The sequence below is a fragment of the Scylla paramamosain genome, chromosome 5, assembly GCF_035594125.1.
Source record: "Scylla paramamosain isolate STU-SP2022 chromosome 5, ASM3559412v1, whole genome shotgun sequence".
NCBI lineage: Eukaryota > Metazoa > Arthropoda > Malacostraca > Decapoda > Portunidae > Scylla > Scylla paramamosain.
Window position 1 is genome coordinate 34,473,973 of NC_087155.1, and position 26,083 is coordinate 34,500,055.

Sequence of the window (26,083 nt, forward strand, 5' to 3'; positions counted from 1 at the left end):
ACCAGCGTTCCCTGCCGGAGACACTCACCTGGGGCTGCAGGTCGGGGTCGGCGGCCGCCCACTGTGTGGTGTAGTCCCTCAGGAAGATGTTGATATGCTCCACCAGAGACTCGGCCAGCGGCGGTACCTGCGTCAGCTCCAGCCACTCCAGGCGCCTGTCAACAGCAGGAGGGAGGATTACGAGTGTCTATCACAGTAATAGTACAAACACCACACTCACACCAACACAGCACCGCACTATCACACCAACACAATAGCACACTGTCACAATAGCACAGCAGCACACTGTCACACCAGCACACCACCACATTGTCACACCAGCGCAGCACCACACTGTCACACCGACACAGCACCACACCATCACACCTGCACAGCACCACACTGTCACACGGCCACACAACCACACTATCACACCAGCACACCACCGCACTGTCACCAGCACACCACCACACACTCACGCCAGCACAGCACCACACTGTCACACCAGCACAGCACCACACTGTCACACCAGCACAGCACAAGACTGTCACACGACCACACCACCACACTCACACCAGCACACCACACTGTCAAACCAGCACAACACAACACTGTCACACCAGCACAGCACAACACTGTTACACCAGCACAGCACCACACTCACACGAGCACACCACCACACCGGAACATAGAGGTGACTCACTGGCATAGTCTGGCGAACTCCGTTGAGACCTCATGGGCGCGGCGCTGAATGGCCCTGACGGCGTGGCGGGCCGTGGGAGGCGCCTGAAGGGGCAGCCCATTGTGGTCCCCGGGCAATGACTTGGATTGTAGGGTGTTCATGCACTCCGCCTCGTACAGGGTGCGTAATTCCTTCAGCCAGTGACTCACCGATCCATTCCTGGAGGTAGATGAGGAAAACGTCGAAATTAAACTCATTAGTCGGGAGGGTACCCACACACACACACACACACACACACACGAATGAGTGAAAAGAGTCAACCTTTAAAACTTTTCTCCTGTCTGTGTTCAAGCCTCAGGAGACCCTCGTCAGTAATGTGCTCTTAGTGGTGGTCTGCATATTTATCACCGGCGTCTCGTCTTTCCCCTCGTATGTTTTGATCTCAGCGGTGCGTTGCGAACTCCCGGAGGTAACTATCAGGCGCGGCGTGTACAAAGTGATAGCATTAGATATCTGGGGTTCAAATCGACACCACTCTGATCTCCTGCTGAGCCATAAAGCTACAGCACAAAGGAACGCAAAGGAGGAACAAACAACAGACATTTTGCTCCTTACATTTTTTTTTTATTTATTATATTCCCATGTAGAAGACAGGATAGTAAAAGCAAATTCTCATCCCCGCCCACCGCTCCCTCCATGTAGATAAAGTGACCTTCATACTTTTCACTCAGCCAAAACAAAATAACAGTAAAAAATAATGAAAATACGATACATCGAGGGAAAAATCACATGAACAGGGAGAGAGACAGGTAGACGAAAATTTTCAAACTGAAATGCCTGTCAAAATAAGGAATGTGTTTTGGATCCCCAGGCAGTGTTGGGGTGACCTTGTTTCCACCCATTTAATAGTCATGGTTGTGTTATTAGGCCAAGCACTTAATGAGGGGGATTTGTGTGTTGTCCCTCCTCCACTTGTGTGTGTGTGTGTGTGTTTGTGTGCGGAATCTGGAGCGACCTTGAATCTCTCTCTCTCTCTCTCTCTCTCTCTCTCTCTCTCTGGTTTTGCTCTTTTTTTTAAATGTACGTATTTGTTTTAAATTTGTCTTAGTATTTTGCTTCCTTTGCCATCGGGTGATTATTATTATTATTATTATTATTATTATTATTATTATTATTATTATTATTATTATTATTATTATTATTATTAATGCTGCTGTTGGTATTGCTACAACAAAAACAACAACAACAACAACAACAACAACAACAACAACAGGAACTACCACTACTACTACTACTACTACTACTGCTACTACTACTACTACTACTACTACTACTACTAGTACGACTACTACTACTTCATCTTCTATTACTACTACTACTACTACTACCACTACTACTGTTGCTGCCACTACTACAGCTACAGCTACCATAACTATTACGTACTAAACTTGCACTCGAAATAATAGCAGCATCAACAATGGTGTGGCTGTGCTTGCATCATTAGGAGTCCGCTCATGCAAAACCTGTATTTTTTTTCACCTTGATACTGAAGGATGCTACTCAGCCTTGCCTGTTTTTGTGTGTCTGTGAAGAGTGTAATAATATTTTCCCGCTTTGCATTTAACTCTTTGACTGCAACGGTCGTTCTTCGTTAACATTCAAAGTGCTGTAGAGGGAGTTTGAATGGAGACGTACGTATAGAAATAGAGAGAAAAAGAGGTTAAATTTATCTTTTCCTTAGTATAAATGTATCTCAGTAACTCCAGTACAAAAATAAGTGAAAAAGTAGGGTAGGTTTATCTTTCATGAGGCACAAAAGTATGTAAGTGAATACAGTACGAAAATACACGTCAGAATTGTTGCAGGTGTTTATGAGGAAAGTGTTTATCAATGAAAGGGTTAAATTTTTCACTCAAATCTTCAGGCAACAATTTTTTTTTCTCCCTTATTTACAAGTAATTTCATATTTTTGAATTTACATGTAAACTTCAAGAGCTACTAAAATATTGCCAACATATATAAGCTTCTACACGCGCGTTTATCTGAGTGGTACGTGTAGGGCGGGGAACTAAACACTTATTATATTTATCCTGTTTACGACGTCGCTACTGTGCAATAATTTTTTTCCTCCCATCCATGGTTGCATTATCCAAACCGATTTACGTTTGTCTGGCGCCCACACCCACACCCACAGAGACTAAGTGGCCCGCCCACTCCTCCTGCCTTCTTTCTCCCTTCCTCCTCCTTTTTCCTCCTCCTCTTCATTCTGTATTATCTACGCACTATTTTCACTGCTATTCTTCCTCCTCCTGTTCCTATCCATTGTGTTCTGAGAGGGTAAACACACACACACACACACACACACACACACACACACACACACACACACACACACACACACACACACACACACACACACTCACACTTCACACTCACTACCGTCTTTCAACACCCCAAGAAACTCCTAAACACTCCCTTTTTTTATGATTTAAAAACGTACAACTTCCCCTTTATGACTTCCTTTCTACTGCTGCTGCTACTGCTACCACTACCTTTTCTTCCTTCTCTCCCTTCCTCGATACCTTCCCATACCCATCAATATTATATCTTCCCTTTACCACTTAACCTCCTGATACTTCCCACCCTTTATCCCTTCCTGCCTCTCCTTATATCATACAAGAGGCGGCGAGGATACGGATGTCGCTGGGGCTTGACGGGCGCGAAGGGCGGGAGGTACAGAGGTGGGTTTGCTCAGCCGTGTGAGTGATGGCAGGCTTCCCTCTGCATTTGCATGGGCGAGTGTGTCGGCAATGTGGGTAGTGAGAGGCTCCGGGACTGACTTACGAGGGAGGGAGTGATAGAGGGGGAGAGGGAGGAAGGGAGGAGACGAGACGGAGGAGGACGTGTGAGGCAGGAGCGACAGCCGGCAAGGGAGGAAGGATAATAGGGTGGGTGTTGATGGACGTGGTAGTGGTGGAGTGATAGTAGTGCTAGAAGTTGTTGTAGTAGTAGGAGCAGTAGTAGCAGTAGTAGTACTAGTAGTAGTAGTAGTAGTAGTAGTAGTAGTAGTAGTACTAGTAGTAGTAGTAGTAGTAGTAAAGGAATAAGTGGTTATGGTATTATTGTTAATAGCAAGACTAAAGGTGCTGGATTATGTACAGTAGTAGTAGTAGTAGTAGTAGTAGTAGTAGTAGTAGTGATAGTAGTTGTAGTAGCAATAGTAGTAGTAGTAGTAGTAATAGTGGTAGTAGTATTAGTAGTGGCAGTAGTAGTAGTAGTAGTAGTGGTAGTAGTAGTAGTGGCAGTAGTAGAAGTAGTAGTGGTGGTAGTAGAAGTAGTAGTAGTAGTAGTAATAGTAGTAGTAGTAGTAGCAGCAGTAGTAGTAGTAGTAGTAGTAGTAGTAGTAGTTGTTGTAGTAGTAGTAGATGTAGTAGTAGTAGTAGTAACAGCAGCTGCTGCTGTGGTAACAATAGGTAATGAAGGGCGATGCGTCAACGAGAAGGATGAAAAAGACGAGGAAAAGGAAGAACAGCAGGAGGAGGAGCACGAGGACGAGGAAAAAAAAAAAAAGTAAGAGAAGGAGAAGCAGATTCTGTACCAGGGGGATGATGATGATGATGATGACGTTGGGGATGATGATGATGGCTTTATAGCAGCGACGGGTGATGAGGGTGTGAGAAAGTACCAGGAAAAGCTATCATTACTGCCGTCCTTTTTTACCCTTCCTCCTCCACGTCTTCCTCTCCTCCCATAGCAAAGAATTGGGACGCCAAGGTCACTGGAAGCAGCCTCAACTCCCCGTCACTCTCTTCACCTTCAGGAGTCGCCTAAGGGGGATCCATTTTAGGAAGTAAAGCGTAAATGTTGAGTTTGTAACCGCACTGTAATTTGGGGAACATTGGTACTTTCTTTCTTCTTTCTTATTTGTGTTATGAGTGAGTGTGGATGGTGGTGGTGGTGGTGGTGGTGAGTGCATGGTGAGTTGTGAAGTGAGGGAATAGTAGTAATGAATGTTTATTTATAGATTTAGTTGTATGAGGGTGGTTTGGGCGTATGTGAGGAAGTCTTCAATGAATTTGAGTGGGTATTTTCGAAAGTATGAGGAAATTTGGAAAGAGTTTGTAGAAATTTTTAATTAATGTGAGGAATAAAAAATGTGACAAACACTTATGTACACACACACACACACACACACACACACACACACACACACACACACACACACACACACACACACACACACACACACACACGGACTAATGACAAGGTACGCACACATGACTGAGGAAGAAGCCCCTTAGCCTCCCATCAAAGTCGAAACCGTGTTTGCGAGCGGCCAGAAAGCAGACCAACAAACTCTTATTAGTTTGCTCAGCCTCGCCTGTCACACTGCGCGACCCGGCAACTTTTTATTCGGTGACAATTAAACTCAGATGACAGGTCGGGAGGAGGGAGAGAGGGGAAAAAATATATACAGAACTAAATGTACAAATAAACGATGGCATTTTACAACTGGTCTCCATCCTCCGTCCTTTCCGATCTTCGCCCGCCTCGGTTTCGTCGTAAATACTGCCTCAATTAATAGCCAGACGCCTGTGGTGGGGGAAAAAAATAAATATATATAAAGTTGAATGTGACGCAAGGTACGAACTGACGCCTCTCCTTCAGGTTGAATCATGAATCTAAATCAATTATTTTCGCTATGAATCTGATAGTGTGACTTTTATGACTTTCCTTTTTTTTTTTTTTATTCTCTTCTTCCTCTCTCGTACCTGACTTGTGTGGTTCTCCTTTCTTTCTTCTTCCTTCTTCCTCTTCTCTTCGACGTATGTAGCTCTCCTTCCCATCTTTTCTCTTATTTGTTTTGACTTCTTATTTCTTTTCTTTATCCCTCCGTCTACCTTTTCTATCACCACTTTCCTTCTTCCCTTTACGGTATAACATTTATCCCCCGCTGCTCACAAACCTTTTTTTTTCCTATAATTGCTACTCATTCACTTCCCCTTCCCATCTCCCCTTTCCGTATGTCATCTTTCCGTCCCATTTCTCCTCCTCCCTCTACTCTATAAACGTGACTAGTTCCTTTTCATTCTCTTCTTCTCTCTCCTCACTCCTTCATTACGACCTTGTCTCTTTTCTTCATTAAAGCCACTTACCCCATCTCTCATCATTTTTCCCTCCAATCCTGTCACCAGTAAGGAAACGTACATAGGGAAAAATAACGTTGGTTTTCAGTCCGGAAGGTAGCAGTGGTAACTCACTCTCTCTCTCTCTCTCTCTCTCTCTCTCTCTCTCTCTCTCTCTCTCTCTCTCTCTCTCTCTCTCTCTCTCCTCTCTCTCTCTCTCTCTCTCTCTCTCTCTCTCTCTCTCTCTCTCTCTCTCTCTCTCTCTCTCTCTCTCTCTCTCTCTCTCTCTACTTATCAAGCTACTCTTCCTCATCTCCAGTCCTTCTTGTACCTCCCTTTCTTCTCCTGTCCCCGTCGTCTCCACCCTCACTCTCTCCTTTTCTATCTCCCCTCCTTCTACTCCAGTCCACTCCATCCTCTCTCTTCTTTTCTTACTGCTGGTGGTGGTGGTGCTCCTCTTGTTGCTCCTGTTGCTGGCTCGGGTATTCAGATTCTCCACTTAACCGTAACTAAATCTTCGTATTTGCGTGGCAGGCCGCACCCTGTTATCCTACGCCGGGCTTTAAGTCGTCTGGTACCATAAAGACTCCTCGCCATAGTGTATTTCCATTTTTGATGTACTGGGGCCCATTTTTTTCACTCATTTTTTTATCCCCTAGGCCAAAGCCAATAAATGCTAAGCGAGTTAATGTACTGGTTGTGAAGGAGGAGGAAGAGAAGTCAGGTGGATGGATGGATAGAGGTTGTGGCAGGGAAGGAGTGGAGGTATTGATGAGGAAGGGAAGGGAGGGACGGAGGGACATACCAGAAAGGGGAGGCGGTATTTTAAGTGGATTGTGGCGGGGTTGAGGTGGGGAAGCTGTTGGGAAGGCCTGTATATAGCAACGGAGGCCGAGGGACACGCAGCTCTGGTGATGGAAGGGAGGAATGTATGTACTGTACGCCTGCACTGGGAAGGAAAGGGAAGGGATTTGCCTCACATATTGTGTACGTGGGAGAGAGAGAGAGAGAGAGAGAGAGAGAGACAGAACGGGGAGGGGGAGAGAGAACTATCTTTAATCTATTCAGCTTATGGTTTGCAGATGGATGAGTTGTGGTCTAGAGAAGGTTGCATCTGTAATCAAATTAATCACTCATGTTGTCTACGATGGGGCGGAAGTTGTAAGAGAGAGAGAGAGAGAGAGAGAGAGAGAGAGAGAGAGAGAGAGAGAGAGAGAGAGAGAGAGAGAGAGAGAGAGAGAGAGAGAGAGAGAGAGAGAGAGAGAGAGAATGAGAATGTGTGTAAGTGTGTTTGTGTTAAATTATATCAATCATGTTCTCTCCCAAACTTCCCTGACGACACGAAACTCATAAATTTCAGCGTGTCTCTCTCCCCGCCTCGAGGTTCTCCGGGACGTCCAGGCGAGGTCGTCTTAAAAAAATCCCAAGAACAGAGGCTGATATTCCGAGGAACGAGAGGCAACTTGCGGGTATCGTGCATTCTGGGTAGTAACAGACCGCGAGACAGGTATCCAGGTATCCATTCTTCTCTCTTCCTTTTATTACTTTTCCTCCTACTGCTCCTCTTTTTTTAATCCTCGTCCTCTCTCTGTCTCTCCTCCTCCTCTTCTTCGTTTTCCTTATGCCCTTTGAATTACGTCAGGTGAGTGGGAGAGAACTCAACACTTTTCAATTAGTGGAGCCGCTCGCATTCCACAGCCGCTCAGGAAATGGTGGCGGCACTTTCCTTCTTGTGGTCTCGCCGCTGGCCACGTACTTCTGTCCTTCCAAACAGCGGGATGTGCGTGTCGGTGGTGGGCGGTGGGCGGTGGGCGTGCAGGTGGGCGCAGGTGGGTAGTTCGGTAGGTGACTCAGGGATTTAATGATGATTCTGGTGGGTGAGTGAGTGGGTTGACAGATGGTGAAGTGGATGGATGAGTGGGTATGTGGGTCGCTGTGATAGGTGGACGGGGGGCATGTAGTGAGGTAAATAGCCAAGTGGTCAGGTATTCTGATGAGTGACAGGTGAATAGGAGGAGAGACTGATGGATGTCACTTAGAGAGAGAGAGAGAGAGAGAGAGAGAGAGAGAGAGAGAGAGAGAGAGAGAGAGAGAGAGAGAGAGAGAGAGAGAGAGAGAGAGAGAGAGAGAGAGAGAGAGAGAGAGAGAGAGAGAGAGAGAGAGAGAGAGAGAGAGAGAGAGAATATATAAAGAGATACCACTACAGGAGAGTTCAAAGGTCGGCCATCTCTCATGAGGGATCGAGGCTGAGGTAGTGCGGCAGAGGTCGAGAGGTCGGTGTGAAGGTGCTGAGCGGCCTTGAGTGAGAGGCAAAGGCCGGGGGCGAGGATGTGTAGGCCTGAGGGAGAGGAGGACGGACGGCTGGCGGAGCAGGAAGCGAGAAATTGAGAAGAGAAAGACAGATACACAAAACACCAACGCGCGCTACACCAAACTGAATCAAAGGCAAAACAAGAGGTTAAGGAATGTTACAGAAAGGAGAAATTAGGAACAGAAGGTTGTTTAAGCATGGGAAGCAAGACTAAGCAAGACTAGTTGTGAAATTGACACCACCACTACCTTTACCACCACCACTTCCGACCATGATCACTACCCTCACGCAGAAGGTGTCGACGTGCTCACTAGGTCACGCCGGGCACTGTGTATAGAGGTAAGCCACGGTGCCTAGATGAAGACGATCCCAGAGAAAGTGAAGGCGTGGGGGGGTCAGGGATCCGCGGCAGGGCACCGGACCGGAACGCCCCCTTGGGTAAACACGTCTTATAAAACATTGGTCATGGCTTAATGGACGCTTTCACCTGCCTGGCTTGTCATCCGAGGCTCAAGGTTTTACTATAGTGAGTCGCCGCTGTGCCTCCCGCCGCCGCTGCGCTGCTGACTGACGGACTGACTGATTCACTGACTGCCCCGCGTAACACACACACACACACACACACACACACACACACACACAGGCCTGGTGATGGTAAAAAAAAATGTGTGTGTGTGTGTGTGTGTGTGTGTGGCCGTCCGAGTACCTGGAATTAATTAGTTTAACTCCTCAGGTGTGTTGGAAGTGTAATCAGCCTCACATTTTTTTTCTTTCCGCTTCCCCCCCCCCCCCCCCTCTCTCTCTCTCTCTCTCTCTCTCTCTCTCTCTCTCTCTCTCTCTCTCTCTCTCTCTCTCTCTCTCTCTCTCTGTCTCTACACCTTTCGCTTTGTCTCTCTCTCTCTCTCTCTCTCTCTCTCTCTCTCTCTCTCTCTCTCTCTCTCTCTCTCTCTCTCTCTCTCTCTCTCTCTCTCTCTCTCTACACCTTTCGCTTTGTCATTAACTAATTGCAGTATTTTCTCCTCATCTCTTGGCTCACATCCAGCCCTGACTCCTCTCCTTCCTAGTCCCCTTTCCCTCCTCTCCCTTCCTTCCCTCCCCGTTCTTCTTCGTGACCTGAAGCCGCTGGGAATCCGAGGGTCAAGGCCACACGTTCAACTCCCCCAGTCATCCCAAAGTTCCTCCTCCACCAGCTTCTTCAGTTCATCTTCTTCGCTGCTTCTCCTCCCCTCCAGACACGATCGCTTGATAGTGGTAGCAACAGGATGACTTGGAAGTGGCTGGGGGACTGTGTAGTGTTGCTGAGGAGAGCCGAGAGTGAGAGCACAGGAGAGAGAGAGAGAGAGGGAGAGAGGTGATGGGTTAAGGTTTGGATAATTAGGGTGGCTGTGGTCTTAATGATTGTATGTACTGTGGCTCCTGAAATTCGATTGGTTGTTTGTGGTTAATGGCAGGAATATAGTGATTACAGCCTGATTGTACGTACACCAGACTGCCTAACTTGTGGTGGTGAGTGAGTGGCGGATTGGTGCATTCCGAGAGGCGAGTAACTGGTAGCTGAACATCGGTGTTTGGCGGTAATGTTGAGGAGGTTAAGGATGTTTAGTTATAGGTGAGGGTGGGAGACAAGGAGCAGCCTCAGGTACTACAGGGGAGGCAGGCTGGTTACTGTTGATAGAGGGCGGGCTTTACTGATTGCGAGTGTTCTGGTTGTCTCTAAGTTTGTTTTTTTTCTCTCTCTCTCTCTTGAGTGTGAGAGTTGCTGGATTTATGATCGTTATTTCTTTACTTGCACTTTTTTTTTGTCGGGGTTGTTTGTAAATACGAGTATGATGCGAGTTAGTTGAGGTTTTACCATCAGTGAGAAATTACTGATTACTTGAGACTATTAACTGGTGCATTTGATTAAGAATACGTTCAGTTAAGAACATAAAACGTTTGCTGTTCCTAAGATTTAGTGTAGAGCCTTGGCCACAGAAACGGATACAACCAGAGGCGAAGCATGGCGGCGTAGGCATGATATCTGATTCAGCTCCATTCACGCTGCGGTGGAGGAAGAGTTACCGCGGCGAAAGAGATGGACAGGCGGCTTTATTCGCGTCTTCCAGTTCTCCTTTCTGAACCTTTGCTAAACGTTCCGGAGAGTCGCGTTGTGCAGCAGCTGATTGGCTTTTGTTTGCCTGCCCGGGGCTACCTAGGCAGTGCGCTCGAGTCAACAGGAGGAGGAGGAGGAGGAGGAGGAGGAGGAGGAGGAGGAGGAGGAATCGCCTCTGGCCAGTGATAGGACGCCCAAAGTTCACTGCACCACCTCATTCCTTCCTTCCCTCCCACGCCCACGCCACGCCACCGCCCGCAGACCGTGGTGAGCGTAGTACTGGTCGTGCTGTTAGGGGGTGGCTGAATGTGGTGGTGATGGTGGTTAATAGTGGTGGGCTATTTGTTGGTGGTTGCGTGTACCTCTGATGATAGTGGTAGGGATGGTGGTTATGGGGTTGCAGAGGAGGAGGGAGATCAGGTAAGGGTCGTCCCTCTTCCTCTTTACTCCTCTCCCTTTGCTGCCCCTCCTCTCCTTGCGTCTCCCCTCCCCAGCTTGCCCAGGTAGGGAGACTCATTATAAACCAGAGCAAACAGCACCTTAGTTGGTGTCCATTGTTGTTGTTACAATGGAACACCAGGATGGACCCGCGGCAAGGGAGGAGGCGAGGAGAAGGAGGAGGAAGAGGAGGAGAAGGAGGAGGAGGAGGAAGGGAAGGGAAGGAAAGGAGAATTTAGATTCCATAGATAGAGGAGCAAGGGACGAGTGAATGAATGCCCAGGAAATAAGAAAAATGCTCTGGGAAAAAAAAAAAAAAAATAGGGAATCGTTTACACTGATCCAAAGGAAGTTAATCGTTGTTCTAGGAAGAATAATTTCGTGTTTTACTGTTCCCAGTTTTTTCATGCCTTCCTGCCACATTCAATCAGGTAGTTCATTTTAATTTCCTGACTTGTTATTATGTTATGAGCGTATACAATGTTCATGATTAATTATGTTTGAATGACTATCACTTCTCCATTTTCACTTTCATTTTCTTTTATCATACCTTTCGATCTCTTCAACATCCTCAGTCTCTCACATAGTTTCTCCTCGTCCACCGGAGCTATGCAGGGAACAGCAGCGATGTGTACTTGAGTTCTATCACATCGCCAGTCACTCTGCATAGCGCATAGTTAAATTACTGAACCTGTTGTGCTTGTGAAACCCGGATGAGCTGAAACACGTAATACGTTTTGTGTGCATAGAAGATTCCATAAGAGTGAAGTATAGAATATTGAAGTATTTTCCTTAAATAAATAATTTTTACACTTTAATCACAATGAGAGCACAAGGCAAAAAGAAAGGTGTGATCTGATTTATTTGCCCTTCAGTGTAACAATCTTCAATAATTATTTAAGATGAAGTCATTCTTATTAGTTGCTCAGAATATTGCGACAAGATTTGAACTATTTATTTGCCTTCATAACCAGAAATATATCCGTGATTTTTTTTTTTTTTTTAGTAACACCTCTAATTATCAAACATGAAGCATTTCTAGTTGGTTGCCCAGAACATTGTCCTCGACTGTCAGTGAAATATTATTCTTGAACCTTTATTCTAATTTATTCTGACTAAGCACGAGTACATGTCTTTAAATGTTAAGGATATTAGTACCAAACGAAATGATGTACTTGAAATTTAAATCATACGCGGCTGTAGTGGAATCAATGTTAACAGTGAAGGTGAAGGAGTGGCAGCGTGTATCAGCAGTGAGGGACGTGAACGAAATAATTGAATTTCAAATCATACGCAAGTATACTTAGATTAAAGCTTACAATTCAGGGTGAAGAACGGCTAATGTGTGTATCTAAAGTGACGGACGTGAACGAAATGTTGTACATGAATTTTAAATATCAGTTTCCAGTGAAATCAACACTAACAATCAAGGGGGAAGAACTGCTAGTGTGAGTATTAACACTGATGATCGTGAACGAAATGTACACTGCCCTACTGAAACTGAACAAGTGTCAGCATATGTATCAACAGTGACGGGACTGGCGAGAGAACAGAGAGAACACGGTAGATTTATGCATCTGTATAAGTAGTGTAATAAACATAGCTTACATTAATTCAGCGGAAGGGCTGCACTAATACACGACTGCCCGACGTGGTTGCATAATTACGTCACACATTCCTGCCGCGACCATCAACATTCCCGGGACGTCACCAGGCTCCCGCATCATTTCGAGAATCATCAGAGTCTTCGATCCTATGCATTTTTTTTCCTTTCCTGCATTCGTAAGTAATCATAAACATGGACGACGCATGTATCAGACCAACAATTATAACCATTATCCTCTCGGCATACTATTCCACATGCTGAGAAAATTTGTCGTTAGTCTCAATACTTTAACAGTTTGCCCCGAAATCTGCAAACATCTCATATTTCTTTTCCCTTAAGTATTCATAAAAAAAGTAATCTCAAACATGGACAACATATGTATAAGACCAACACGTATTATTATTATTATTATTATTATTATTATTATTATTATTATTATTATTATTATCCTCACATGCTTACTTTTCCTTCCCGTGACCTTCAAGTCGAGGATCATAATACTTTTTCCCCTTTTCCCATGCTAATAAGAAAAAATCATTAGCATGTATAAGACCCGCAATCTTCATTATTATTCTGCACTTCTCTCATACGTTTTTCCTTCCCTTGACCTTCAGGTGAGAGACGAGTGAGTGAGGGCAGCAGTGAAGCCTGTGATAATAACTATGCAAGGGAAGGATGAAGATGATAGGTGGAAATAAGAAGGCGTGCTGTATACAGGGACTGCCGCGTGTAGGCCTGATGGATTCTTGTAACTTCCTTTGTTTTCTTACGTTACTAGATTCGATTCAAGTTGTAAAGTAGATGAATAAGACACATGGATAAATAAACAAGTAAATAAGTGTGCACGAAGGGCGAAACAAACACGATACGGAGATGAAACAATAATGAATACACGTAAACTTTAATTTCCGCATCGTGACGCAGCGTTTATTTAGTCTCGTACCTATGTGGCTCCTCCTCCTCCTCCTTCCAAGCGGGGAGGAAAAAAAAACATGGTACAAAAAAAGAAAAAGAAAAAAAAAAAACACTGACACATACTCCATTCTTTCCCCGTCAAGTTTGTTTATAGATTCATGCTCTCCCTTATTAAGTGTGTGTGTGTGTGTGTGTGTGTGTGTGTGTGTGTGTGTGTGTGTGTGTGTGCGTGTGGATCATCTATTTTAGTTAACGATTCAACAACAAGTGATTTTGCACACTCATCTTTCACGTCCAACACGCTACACCAGGGGATTATTTAATGCTTCCCGACTCGCGACAAGGAAAACTTTACAATATATGTGCAGCTCAACACCTTAACGTCTTGTCATAATGCGCTAAGTGAGGATCTTGAGGGTGCTGTGTCACTTGATATTATAATTTATGGATTACTAAGTATTATTCCCTTTTAAAAGCAATGTCCCACAAATACTAATACGAATATCTAGATGACTGTATTTGAATATTATCATCTCTTAAATGAATATTGACCAAAACGCAAAAAACAGTATTAGTGATTGTGATACTTTCTTAAAAAAATAAATAAATGTTTGCTCTGGAAAAAAGAAAAAAAAAAAGAAAAAGGACCGTACAAAGTTTGGTATTATCAAAAAATTAGTATCCTGCATTTTAACTGTTTTACCCCCAAAGTACCCCCCAACTAAAAACTAGTATTACTATCACATCAAAGTGCCTAAAAATAAAAAAAAGTAAAAAAAGTGTGTTGTAAAAAAGTATCCCTGGAAACAGTTAAAAATGAAAAAAAAAAAAAAAATGCATATAATTTGTGTTGTTCAAGTTACTATATCCTTAAATTAAATAAACTAAAATAAGGTCCCCATAGAAAAGCAAATACACCAGATATCCCCCAAATTATCGCCTCTTCATAACAGTATTCCCAAAAATTGTGTTTCCAAAATTTATATCCCGAAAACTAACATCTCAGTAATATAATATATAAAAGAAAGCGAGGGAACTATTTTCACTCCCCAGTAAGTAGCTAAGAAAAAAAAAGTCAATTAAAAAACGAATAGTTAATCCATTGTTTTAAGAAGATAGAAAATACGGTACGAATATTTTACCCATCACATTAAATAAGTAATTGAAAAGGTGAATAAATAAGTAACAATAGTTTCATAACCTGTTGTAATATAAATGAATATATGGTGCCAATGTTCCAACTCCTTACAACAAAGCATCTCCTCCTCTGAGAATACTTTAGTGTCCAATTAAGTTGTTATCCCGGCAGTCTCGTGGCGTCCCGTTAAGGTCTGGATACTTGTAATTTCTATTCGATACGGCTCCTGACGCTCCCCATCATCCTGCGGCTGGCCATACATAGGGCGGGCTAGGAGTTACTGCGGAGAGCTTGCCCCGGCATAACTTTCCTCCTCAACGGGCCAATTCCAGCGGGAACATAGTGTTAAAGAGCACGAACATTAAGGTTGAAAGTTCATGAGGAGAAAGCTGCGGTGGTGAGCTTTAGAAGAATGGAGATGGACCTTTGGTAATTATGGATTGGTTTCGCATCATCGGCGGCCATCGTGCCAAGCCGTGAAATTATGGAAAAAAATGTCTTTATGGTCAATTATTTCGGTAAATATTCTCGACTTGTCATCCTCCGTTGAGTGTGGGTCGCTGCCTGTGGTGCAGAAAGGCTTGGAGCAAAGCAGGGCCTCGGGGGCACGGCACCGCCACGGGTACTACAGGAGAGGGAATGTTGATAGGGCGGACACGCACTCATACATACATTTCCAGGTAATAGTTGTGATAATAACTGAAAAAGGAGGAGTTGCAGTAATAGAAGTTTATTTGCTTGAGTAGTAGTAGCAATAGCAGTTTATTGGCTTAAGCAGTAGTAGGAACAACATTTTACTAACTTATTATTATATATGTAAAAGTTTTAAAGAAGTATTAAAGAAATGTACTTTTGTCCAAATTCAATCACCATTTAAAGAACCCAATATACTAGTAGAAGCCAGACTTTACGCTACATGCACCCATACTTTCATAAAATACATTAATTTATAAATAGTTACAAACGTACATACAGTTACACATCCATTCAAACATGGATACATACATACATACGTAAGTCACACGTACAATTATGCAATGCATTTGTGTAAATGATTGCCAGTCAGAGTAGAAAGAGAAAGGCAGGCAGATGGTCATTTAAGTGTCTGTCTGTCTGCCTGTCTGCCTGCTTGTCTGCCTGCCAGTCCGTGTCTCTTATAAATGATTTAATTTAATTACAGTTATAATCTTCACTAGACCGCAACTCATCCATTTGCAAAACCATAAGCTGAATATATTAAAGATGCGCTCTCTCTCTCTCTCTCTCTCTCTCTCTCTCTCTCTCTCTCTCTCTCTCTCTCTCTCTCTCTCTCTCTCTCTCTCTTTCTGACAACTTCTCTCATTTCCTGAATAACAAACACCAATTCATGTGTCGCACGTTTTCCTCTTTTCCTCCGTGTTCTGCCTTGCTGACGCGCTGCCTCCCGCTTATTGGAGAATCCAGCGCACGACCCTTGAGGTGACGGGGCGGGGCAGCAGGACGGGTTTAGTTTAAGTCATACGGGAGGAAAAAAAGTCGAGAAATGATGGATAATGTCATTGAACTTTCTAAAATGGTGATGTTACTTATATTAGAGTGAAAAAAAGGAAAACATCTCTCATGTCAACTATCTAAGTCATTGCCTAATTTTGTGGTTAAGGTGGGGTTAAGTCAAGTTAGATTGGTTCACTCAGCTTCTACTAATTTTGCATTCCAGTTAAGGCTAGCTTGGGTAAGGCTAGGTTAAGTTAGATTAGGTTAGGTTAGTAATTCCCATTATTTTGTGCTTCAAATGGATAACGTTAACTAAGGTTGGGTCAGGTTAATTTTTGTTAGGTAATGTTATGTCAGCTCCAGATGGGGTTAGTTTAGGTTAGGCTAAGTTAGATTAGGTCAACTGGTTATTTTGTCCTTCAAGTGGGTTGGCTTCGGTGAGGTTAGGATTGGTTACCTCCTACTTAGTTTGTGCTCCAAGTGGGGTTAGCGTAGGTTAGGTTAGGTTAGGTAAGTCACCTCTTAATTACGTGTTTTAGGTGGGAGTCAAACGCATTGCAGTTCACAGGGACGACACGATGAGCGAGACAAGTGTGTGTTTATGAGCCTACCACGCACATCCTCCTTCCCTTCCCCTACATCCTTCCTGCATGTCTTTTCCGTCACCACCACCGCACACGCACACCCACCCAACCACTTGCATCCACACAGCCACGCACACACGACATCCCAACGACACACGCGAGACAGCTAGCGTCCCAAACTGAGGCCCGGAGTCGTGCAGTGAAGAGGTCGCATTGTTTTCCATTGTTCGTCGTAATTCGTCAGTTAGGAGCTCGTTAAGGCGCCAGAAGGGATCACTTAACCCCATCAGTGCGGAAAATTAACTTGGGCCGCGACAATGCGTAAAAGGCAATGGTGACTGCAAGGTGACTCGAGGACCTCCGCTGTACGTAACTTCCGCATTAGAGAGAGAGAGAGAGAGAGAGAGAGAGAGAGAGAGAGAGAGAGAGAGAGAGAGAGAGAGAGAGAGAGAGAGAGAGAGAGAGAGAGAGACTAATAGACACGCTTAAATGTAACACAACTTGCTTAAGAATTATCGATTAGGCAAACGTTATCACTGCAAAATAAAACAGAAAGATTCACAAGTTGGCTGTAAGGAAAAAGTCCACAAATTTAACAGTCAATTCAGGGAAAATAAGAAATGTAGCACTTATTTTATTCAACATCCTATATATATATTTTTTTTTTCTTTATGTACTCGACTTTATAACCTCACTAATAAAACCACCGCGGCCTCGGATGCATTAACACACCCCACTGTGGCCCCGGGGACGCCTGGCGGGGCTGCGTGTCTGGGTAGCCTGAGGACTCGCTCTTAGAAGGAACACTGCACTGCTTAGCCACGCCCTCCACCGCCCAGCGACCTCACCACTTCCCCTGCAGCTCAGAGTCCCGGGAAAAATGCCCCTCCCTTTCTCAATGCCCCCTTCCTCCCCTTTCTCATTTCCTTACTAGTTTCTCAACCTCCAATGCATCTTCACGCCCGTTAGCGACCCTCTGTGCTTCTCCCATTCTCTCATTCTCCCATTCTTACCCCCATGCTATTCTGCTTCCCTTCCCTCACGTTTTCCTTCACTCCCTCCTATCCCATCTCTCCCCCCTGTCCCCGTTGTGTGCCCCGTCTCCTGCCCTGTCCTGCGTGATGGAAGGGTGAGAACGTGCGCCCTTTCCGCTCTTGTCACGAGGCGCACCCCGTGAATCCTTCGGGAGGAGGAGGAGGAGGAGGAGGTGCATTCATAGCTTACCAAGTCACATTTAGTTTATGAGTGGATATTGTGTGTGTGTGTGTGTGTGTGTGTGTGTGTGTGTGTGTGTGTGTGTGTGTGTGTGTGTGTGTGTGTGTGTGTGTGTCGGTGTACGGTCATCTAAACGAGCTGGAAAAGGAATGGACGGTTAAAAGACACGTTAATAAGTCACGTTTGCAGGAGAGAGAGAGAGAGAGAGAGAGAGAGAGAGAGAGAGAGAGAGAGAGAGAGAGAGAGAGAGAGAGAGAGAGAGAGAGAGAGAGAGAGAGAGAGAATGAAAAAAAAAATACAGTAAAAGGAAGTGCTTGGTATTGGTGCAAGAAAGAGAAGAGGTAAGCAAATATATGGGAAAGCGAAGGGAGAGAAGAGAAAAGAAAAGAAAGATGGAAAAATAGGAGAGGGAAATAATAGAAGAAGAGAGACGCGTGTTACAGAAGACGCAGGTTAAAGACGAAGATTGATCCTAATTGTTGATTTATGTAGCTTTTATCCCCTTCAAGTTTATTTTTCTAACGCGATGACTCTATTCTAACATGCATCGCTGCCTCTATTATGTTGTTTATCTTCCTGTCTGAAGGTGACGTGTTGTTTTATAATTTGCTGCTTCCATCTTCCTCCTTTTAAATTTCGTTCAATCGCCTCCTTTTCATTTTTGCTCGACTGTCAAGATCATTTTTTTTTTTAGTATTATGTGATTATTTCTTTTTGTTTACTCAAGTTTTCAAGGTTGTGTCTCCTTTTTCGTATTTGAACGTAATATTTCTTCAAGGTTTATTATTTTGTTTGGTTTAATCTGAAAGCACCACGTTTAATATGGTTTTCGTTTTTTTCCTCCTTTTTTTTTTATTGTGTACACTTCTCAATATCTCTTATTTTCAGTTCAGCATTCGTTGTTAAGGTTCACATTTTTTTTTCTTTTCTCAATTCATATTTTTATAACTGTTCTTTCCCTTCTTTCGTTTTACCTTTCTCTCTATCTTAATTCATCACTTTCTCGATATGCAGAACTTCTCTTTCTTTTTCTCTTTCTTTTAATCCACTTCATTTCATTATTTCTATATATTTTTTTTTCTTTGTTCTTTGTCATTCATCTCTTTTTAACTATTTTTTACTTACACTGCACTCTTTAATTTCTTTCTTATCTCTCCTCTCCCCCCGTCTCTCACCTTCCCTTTCTTAATAAATCTCTTTGTAGCTATTTCTATTTCTACCATACAAAACCTTTAATTTCTTTCTTATTTTACCCGTCTCACTTTGCCTTCCTTAACTTGTCTCTTCGTAACTGCTTCCCTTCCTCCTGCTCCCTTCCGTTGTGGCTGTAATGTATTTTTTCCTTGCTAACAACCGTTTTCACGAGTATTTGTCTTCGTTAAACACCTCAGCTTGAGATGACCGCGGTCCGTTCCCTCAGCGCTGACCCGAGGCGACTCACACGACAAAGAGAATGTGTTTAATTAACTGCATCTCACTTTCCATTTCCTTATTATTCCGAGACGTGGCTCATGAAGGGTTGACTCGCTTATTTTCCTTTTGCCACCAGTTGTGTGAAGGGAGTGGCCGAGGCAGGAAGCACCCGAGGAGGTCAAAAGGTCAAGTTGTTGGAAGTGTTTTGGATGAATGGTACTTTTGTTTTATTCCACGTATTGCTGTGACACGGAATCGATGGAAATATGATGGTAGTTTTTGTTTTTATTGTCGATTGTAAGGGTATGAAGGCGGAAGAGGAGAAGGAGCAGGAAGGAAAGGAGATCTTAGAAGGTGAATGGATACACAAGTGACAGAAAAGGCATGGATTTTGTGAAGGTATAAAGATTATCCCTTTTTTTATCACCAATTGTAAGAGATCAGGCTAGAAGGCGGCAAGGAAGAGAAGGAGGAAAAGGAGAAGAAAAGGTCAGAGAAGATGCACATTGTATATCCTCCTAACTTTCGTATATGGAGTCAATGCAAATACCAAGGCAATTCCTATTCTATCAACTACTGTAAGGCACGAGGAGGAGGAGGAGGAGGAGGAGGAGGAGGAAGAGGAGGAGGAGGAGTGGGCCAGGTCAGGACAGGTCAATAGGGTATATGAAGGGTCAGAATAGACAAGGTCACCCTCTCATTTCGATATGCATCTCCTAACCACCCGGAATACCACACCGCCCTTCCACCACCCCCAGCAACACACACACAGACACACACACACACACACACACACACACACACACACACACACACTCATGTATATTGTCATGGTAAAGATCCTATTTGCATTCAGAAGACGCATGTTGCTGTTTACGCGGCCATCACTGTTTTGTTGTGTTTGAGCTTTTCTCTCGACGTTGCTATTCTCTACGGGCTGCATGGGGTTTGCTCTGCGTGTGTGTGGAGGGAGGGGGCGAGTTGACAAAGACAGGCAGAGGCACCAGTGAGTTAGCCTAGGATGTGTATATACTTCCATAGTAGTTACATTTGAATAGGGGAAGGACTGGCGAAGGTAAGACTGGGAGTTGACAGCGTAGGGAGGCGAGGTAGGAAGGGAAGGAAAGGATGGAAATGAGGGTTTGAAGGAGGAAGGACACTGGGATGGGTGATGGAAAGGAGGATGTTTGTGTGTTGCTACAATGAGAGAGAGAGAGAGGAAGGAGAGAGATGAGGAGAGGTATGATTATCAAGGAAGGGATGAGAAGGATGGAGGGAAGATGGGAAGTGAAGGAAAGGAGGATGTTTGTTGTTGTTCTTGTCTTGTCGAGGTCATCATCATCTTTCTTTCCCTTTTGTCGTCTTGCACTGCGCTGATATGAGTGATTCTGCTGCAGTCTTTTCTTCCTTTCATGCTCTTGCTTGCAATGTTTTTTCAGCATATTTTTCTTACTTCAGACAGTTTAAAACTCTCTCTCTCTCTCTCTCTCTCTCTCTCTCTCTCTCTCTCTCTCTCTCTCTCTCTCTCTCTCTCTCTCTCTCTCTCTCTCTCTCTCTCTCTCTTCCCCCCGTCCCTCAGTGTGCTGGTGACCTCGGGACCGCCGAACACCAGTAACCCAGAGATGATGCTCATGTTTGCAGTCTCGGTCTCGGTACGCCGATTTCACCTCCTCCTCTCCCTCCTCGTCCCCTCGCCCTGCTCGCCCTTCCCTCCCCCCTCCCTTCTTTCCTTCGGCGTGTCAATGTTTGCAGAGGTCCGTTCACCCCGCCCCGCAAGGTCATGGGAGCCGCGATCGTCTTCGAAGTCTCATAACTCAACAGGTTATGCCGCGTCTCCTCGTCTCCCGCCTGTCCGCCATGGCTTTGCTTCTCCAGTGATCCTATCGCCGCCAAGTGAAGGGGAAATAATGCAGCGTGGCCTTAGGCGGCGTGAAAAGTTTTAATACTATAGCCTCGTCTGGTCCACAGCCTAACTTGGCCAGCCTATAATGGGGCCGACTTCGCCTCCACGTAAACAGGCCAAACCGGACCTAATCTTTCGTGATCTAAGCTGCCCTACAGAACGCCGGCGTATAGGCTGCACCTGATAACCCGGAGCCACGGCGGAGCCACGATAGTGTTTGTGTTTATATGCTTTATTTTATACAACTTTTTAAACTTCAAGTACACAGAGAAAATTAAGTTATATTCCCAGACCACGACTTCATTCAGTAAGGAAATCCAAGGTGTTCTCACGCACAGACTTACACACACAAGAAATAAAAGTTGCGCTGGTTAACCTTGAAATCATTTTACATTTTCTTGCATTTTCTCAAAACCTCCACAAATCGTGTTTATATGCAATTTTTTCCCTCTCTATTCTCCTGTTAACTTACGCGTTCAGGGGCGGATTTATGGCAGTGTTTGGGGAGTGCCTGGTGGCGGCTGGCCTCACGACAAGACGCTGTTTATCCTCATCGTCAAAATAACCTTCAGGCGCCTTTGAATGCAGCCACGTCCTGGGTGGTGTTTGCGCTCTCCACACACCCACACAAAAAGTACAGCCCTGAATCCCAAAAGCAGTGCCTTGTTTTTTTTTTTTTTTTTTTTCAGTCGTTAATGTTTATCCACGGCGCGGTGCAGGACGCCTTCTCCCACGGGCTCTGGTAATTACAAGACGTGTGGGGCCCAGTTCTCTTTCGTTCAGCGGGTTAGTGTGCGGCTTCGTGCTGGCGTCATGCCGGAAACTCTTGGGTACAGACAATCCACAGCCTGACTGTGTGCCTACCTCTACGTATACTTCACCATCATTACAGTACGATATGGTAATTGTACAAGGTGTGCTGGACCAATATTCTTCATTATAGAGGGCTCCTGTAGATATGCTGGAAACTGAAGCACTTGCAAAATCCGGTGCCTGACTACCTTCCAATCTGTCTTATATAACGTCACGAATTCTTAAACACTCTTCGCTCATCTGGACTATTTTTCAAAGGCTACGGAGATGACTGGTTAGATTCTCATTGGTGTTTTCTTACGGATGATGGAGAATCCTTGTCAGATTATCACAAGTCATGCGAACACCTTTGAGAATTCTGATCATTCCCACTACAGCCTGTTTAAAGTAGTTGAGATATTATTCCAAGCGATTAAGAATACAGACTGTTTATATTTCCTCTACGGGAGTTACAGTAAGAGTACAGAAACAGTAGCTGGTGACGGTGCTCTTCAACATATACTACAAGATCACCCTATGAAAATTTCTTCATTAATAATTGCACCAATAATAGATCTTCAAAAATACGTAATTCCTCGTTTGATTAACTGGATTTCCTTAAGTTAGATTTACGGAATGTGTCACGCAGGAAATTATGTGCTGTAAAATTTTCAAGGAAGATTTTTTGCAACTAAAATTTACGTAGAGGCTTTCCTTAGTCTTTAGCCGTAAGTTGCACTCACCGCTACTGCTCTTGGAAGGTTCAAACACATTGCCAAGACATTATACCCAGTCTCACGTTCCCTTTACAGTTCAGCGGCGCTTCAAGACACTCAGAGAACATCGTATAACCTTCACGCCAACAGGACTTTATACATACACGGCATCAGACTCAGATCCGCTTTCATGTACAACTAGAAATGGCAGCGCGGAACGTCCAAATTGCCTCGAGCTGATAAGACATGGTCGCAACCCCCCCTTGAGGAGCGGACTGGTGAACAGGAGAGCGTTGAGTAAAGCGATCGTGTGACATGAGCTCAATGCGTGTATCTGAGGCTGCCGAGGACTGACTGCTTGAAGGGACCCGCGTGAAAGAAAAGTTACCTCGCCATCAGATCACATTAGTAACTGTGTGTGTGTGTGTGTGTGTGTGTGTGTGTGTGTGTGTGTGTGTGTGTGTGTGTGTGTGCGTTCAGTAAGGTAATATATCTGACCTTGAAGAATAATTAAGCGGACTCCAAAAGCGACGACCGTAACTCTCAGTCATTTATCGCCGACCATGAACGTGGGATGACATTATAGTGCGCGAGCACACACACACACACACACACACACACACACACACACACACACACATACACACACACACACACACACACACACACACACACACACACACACACACACACACACACACACGCACGCGCGCGCGCGCGCCTGCATTTCTATCCTCTCCACACCTCCACTACCACCCACCTCCACCACCACGACCACGCCCCTCAGACACCTCCCAGTTGCACGCATCGCTTCAGCTCTTTAGTCTTTTCTTCGCTTTGATGAATGAAACAGGTCCGCCTCAAGGTCAGGTTGCCTAAACGTGCAAGAGACAGCCTGATATAAGCGGCGCAGAGGCACAATGATCTTCCCGCAGCCCTTCCCAGGTACCACCCTCACTGCCGTCGTTTTCCCTCCCTCGCCCCGTCAGTAATTGGGAGCAAGATTATAACGATGCGCAGACGAATATTTTTTTGCTTGTCTGGCTGCATCCATTACAAAATCTTGTTCTCTGTTCCCACGCAAACAATGAACCAAGGTAGTTTTTTGGGGGGTTTGGGAGTTTTCATTTTGTGTTATTTTGGTCTATTTCGTACATCTTTTGTTGTTCATATCAGAATTCATGGTTATTTTCGTCATCTTTGTTATCGGTGATAAACGTGATAAGAAATTTCCAATTATAAACCCTAAGATTTCAGGTTACTGATGTTTGTGTTTATCAGTTTGTAGCTGGCAATGAAGCACCAGTTAGATTAAGTCAAGTTCAGAAAACGTGTATTGCAAAGAGACGAAAGGATCTCAAATAGGAATACTCAGGGTCAGTAGCGCCAAAGGAGGAGTGCACTCATCGATGGCAGTGAAGGTGGCGGGAGTGGCGGAGGCAAGCAGGGAATTTCCTGTCGTGCGTATGTACAACGTGAACACACACACACACACACACACACACACACACACCGTGACCCCATTGCTAAGGATGTGTAGTGGGCGGGAAGGTGCTGGAAGAATTGTGGGTGAGGTTGTTAGGAGCGGCGTGCTCTCTGAATTAACACAGATTGGCACGGTGGTGATGGTGGTGGTGGTGTTGGGGGTGGGGAAGGTCCAGGCGCGGGCAGCGTGACGCGGGTGGCCTGCTTGGGAAAAGGGTTGGGCTGAGACACCTGATGTAGCGTGACGCAGATGAGGGTTGGCTAACGGCACACAGCACCAACACCACACTGCATCACTAGGATGCACGACGCAGCGTTCAGCGTAACAGCCTCACGCACGCCATCAAATGCACTTGGTTCGCTGCGTGACCGCTAAGGGGGCGGTGAGGAAATATTGCCCACCAGTTTTTGCGGGAATTGTTAACTCGGCAAGTCATGATTTACTTCAGACATTTTATTTTGTAATATATATATATATATATATATATATATATATATATATATATATATATATATATATATATATATATATATATATATATATATATATATATATATATATATATATATATATATATATATATATATATATATATATATATATATATATATATATATATATATATTTTTTTTTTTTTTTTTTTCTACACACACACACACACACACACACACACACACACACAGTCAACACTCACTTCATCTCCTGCGCCACGGCCGTGGGGTGTATCCTGATTCTGCGAGCGACGTGTGGCCGCGGGGCATCGCCAGCCACCCGCCAGGCCGGCACGGGATCATCCAGGGCATCCAGCGAAGCGGCACCGCCCACCCGTCCGCTGACCCCGCCGTGACTTTGGATGGGCAGCTCGCAGTTGGTGGTGCCTTTTGAGGCGCCGCACGAGGTCTCTCCCGACGATGCCACCACCTGTTGTTGCTGCTGCTGCTGCTGCATGTCAGCTACTGACCATCGACGTCTGGCCTTCAATGGTGCCGGTCGACGGTTATCGTTTCTTTGGTCGCTTTGCAGCTTGTCGCTGCTGACGCTGCGTCGATACGCTGTTCTCCTTGCAGATGTTGTACCGGAAGTGACGGTGTTGCGTTTCCTGACAGCACCGGTGTGTCTCGCCACCGTCTCAAGGAGACTCTTGTGCTCAAGCTCCTCCGAAAGTTCTTCATGGCCTCCGGTAATGTCGCTGGAGGGGCTGGGTTGGCTGCTGGCTGGGCTGTCCAGGAAAGAGCTGCGGCTGCTTGGACTACTGGCCTCTGAATTCGTGGTTTGCTCTGATCTCTCTACTGGACTGCCTTTCTTGCCGCTGAAGAGATTCGTTTCCTCGACACTGTCCCTGAAGTAGACGCGGCTGATATGCTTGATGTTGGGAGGCGTGATTGGAGACCCGTCACTGTCCGTGTGAGCGTTGGTGGACTCGCCAGAGTCTGAATAACCTGAGTCTTGTGAGCGGTGGGAGGGAGAGCCTCTTAGGGAGCCCCGGAAAGACCCTTCGGGGGACACCTCTCCCTCCCCTGCCTCTTCGCCAGAACTGCACACCTCTTCCAGGATGGGCGCCTCACAGGTCTCGCTCCTGTCCTTTCCAGATTTGTAAGAGCTCCTGTAGGCTGGACTCAACTTGAGCACGGCGCTGGCTCTCGTGGGTGTGGTTCTGAAGGTGGCCACGCTTCTGGCCGTGTCCCTGAGGGTGGGAGCACTTCTGGAGGCGTGAAGACTCCGGGAGAGAAGAGCTGCCTCTGAGGTGGGCGTAGTTTTGGCATCATGAGTCTCCACGCTGGTGGGGATGCAGGGCGGACTGAAGCTGAGATCCTTACGTACCGTCTTGCCGCCGTCGCTGACCTCATCGGCCTGCGAGGCATAGAACACCTTGGACCTGCTGCGCTTGAAGGGCGTCCCCACACGTGCCTCTCTCTCGGGGCGGGCGAGTCTTGGGGGTGATTTAGAGGCAGGAGACTCCTTCCGCCCGCCTATATTTAATCCGGCACCCTGTGGAAGAAAGAAACATATATTAGAAATGTTTATATCAAAGGAAGAACACACCCTTTCTCCTCCTGCCCTTCCTGCTGCCGCTCCTTTTTCTTTCCCGAGACGCCCTTCCTCCCGCCGCCACACATGGCTGCAAATTGCGTGGCGGGTTCCTCACAGTGATGTCACAGGCCCAGGCTTTTCTATACTACGCAATACCATCATCTCCTCCTCTTCCTCCTCCTC

General features: G+C 45.3%; 2 protein-coding genes and 1 long non-coding RNA gene across 4 annotated transcripts in view; 2 read left to right on the forward strand and 1 right to left on the reverse strand.

Annotated features, from left to right (window-relative positions):
* LOC135100882 (uncharacterized) overlaps positions 1-26,083 on the forward strand; it is a 45,311-nt gene that overhangs the window by 5,311 nt on the left and 13,917 nt on the right. The gene's annotated exons all lie outside the window — the stretch shown is intronic.
* Positions 1-26,083, reverse strand: part of LOC135100881 (protein inscuteable homolog) — a 118,996-nt gene that overhangs the window by 3,280 nt on the left and 89,633 nt on the right. For both annotated transcript variants that reach the window (XM_064004412.1, XM_064004411.1), the window contains exons 2-4: positions 24,564-25,858; positions 683-880; positions 29-155 (exon numbers count right to left, since the gene is read on the reverse strand). In XM_064004412.1, coding sequence (XP_063860482.1) covers positions 29-155; positions 683-880; positions 24,564-25,858 — 1,620 coding nt within the window. The remainder of the gene's footprint in view (positions 1-28; positions 156-682; positions 881-24,563; positions 25,859-26,083) is intronic.
* LOC135100365 (putative uncharacterized protein FLJ46204) lies at positions 258-671 on the forward strand (the record flags this gene model as incomplete). Its single annotated transcript, XM_064003184.1, has 1 exon — positions 258-671. A coding segment is annotated over one exon (414 nt), but the record flags the coding sequence as incomplete, so codon positions are not given.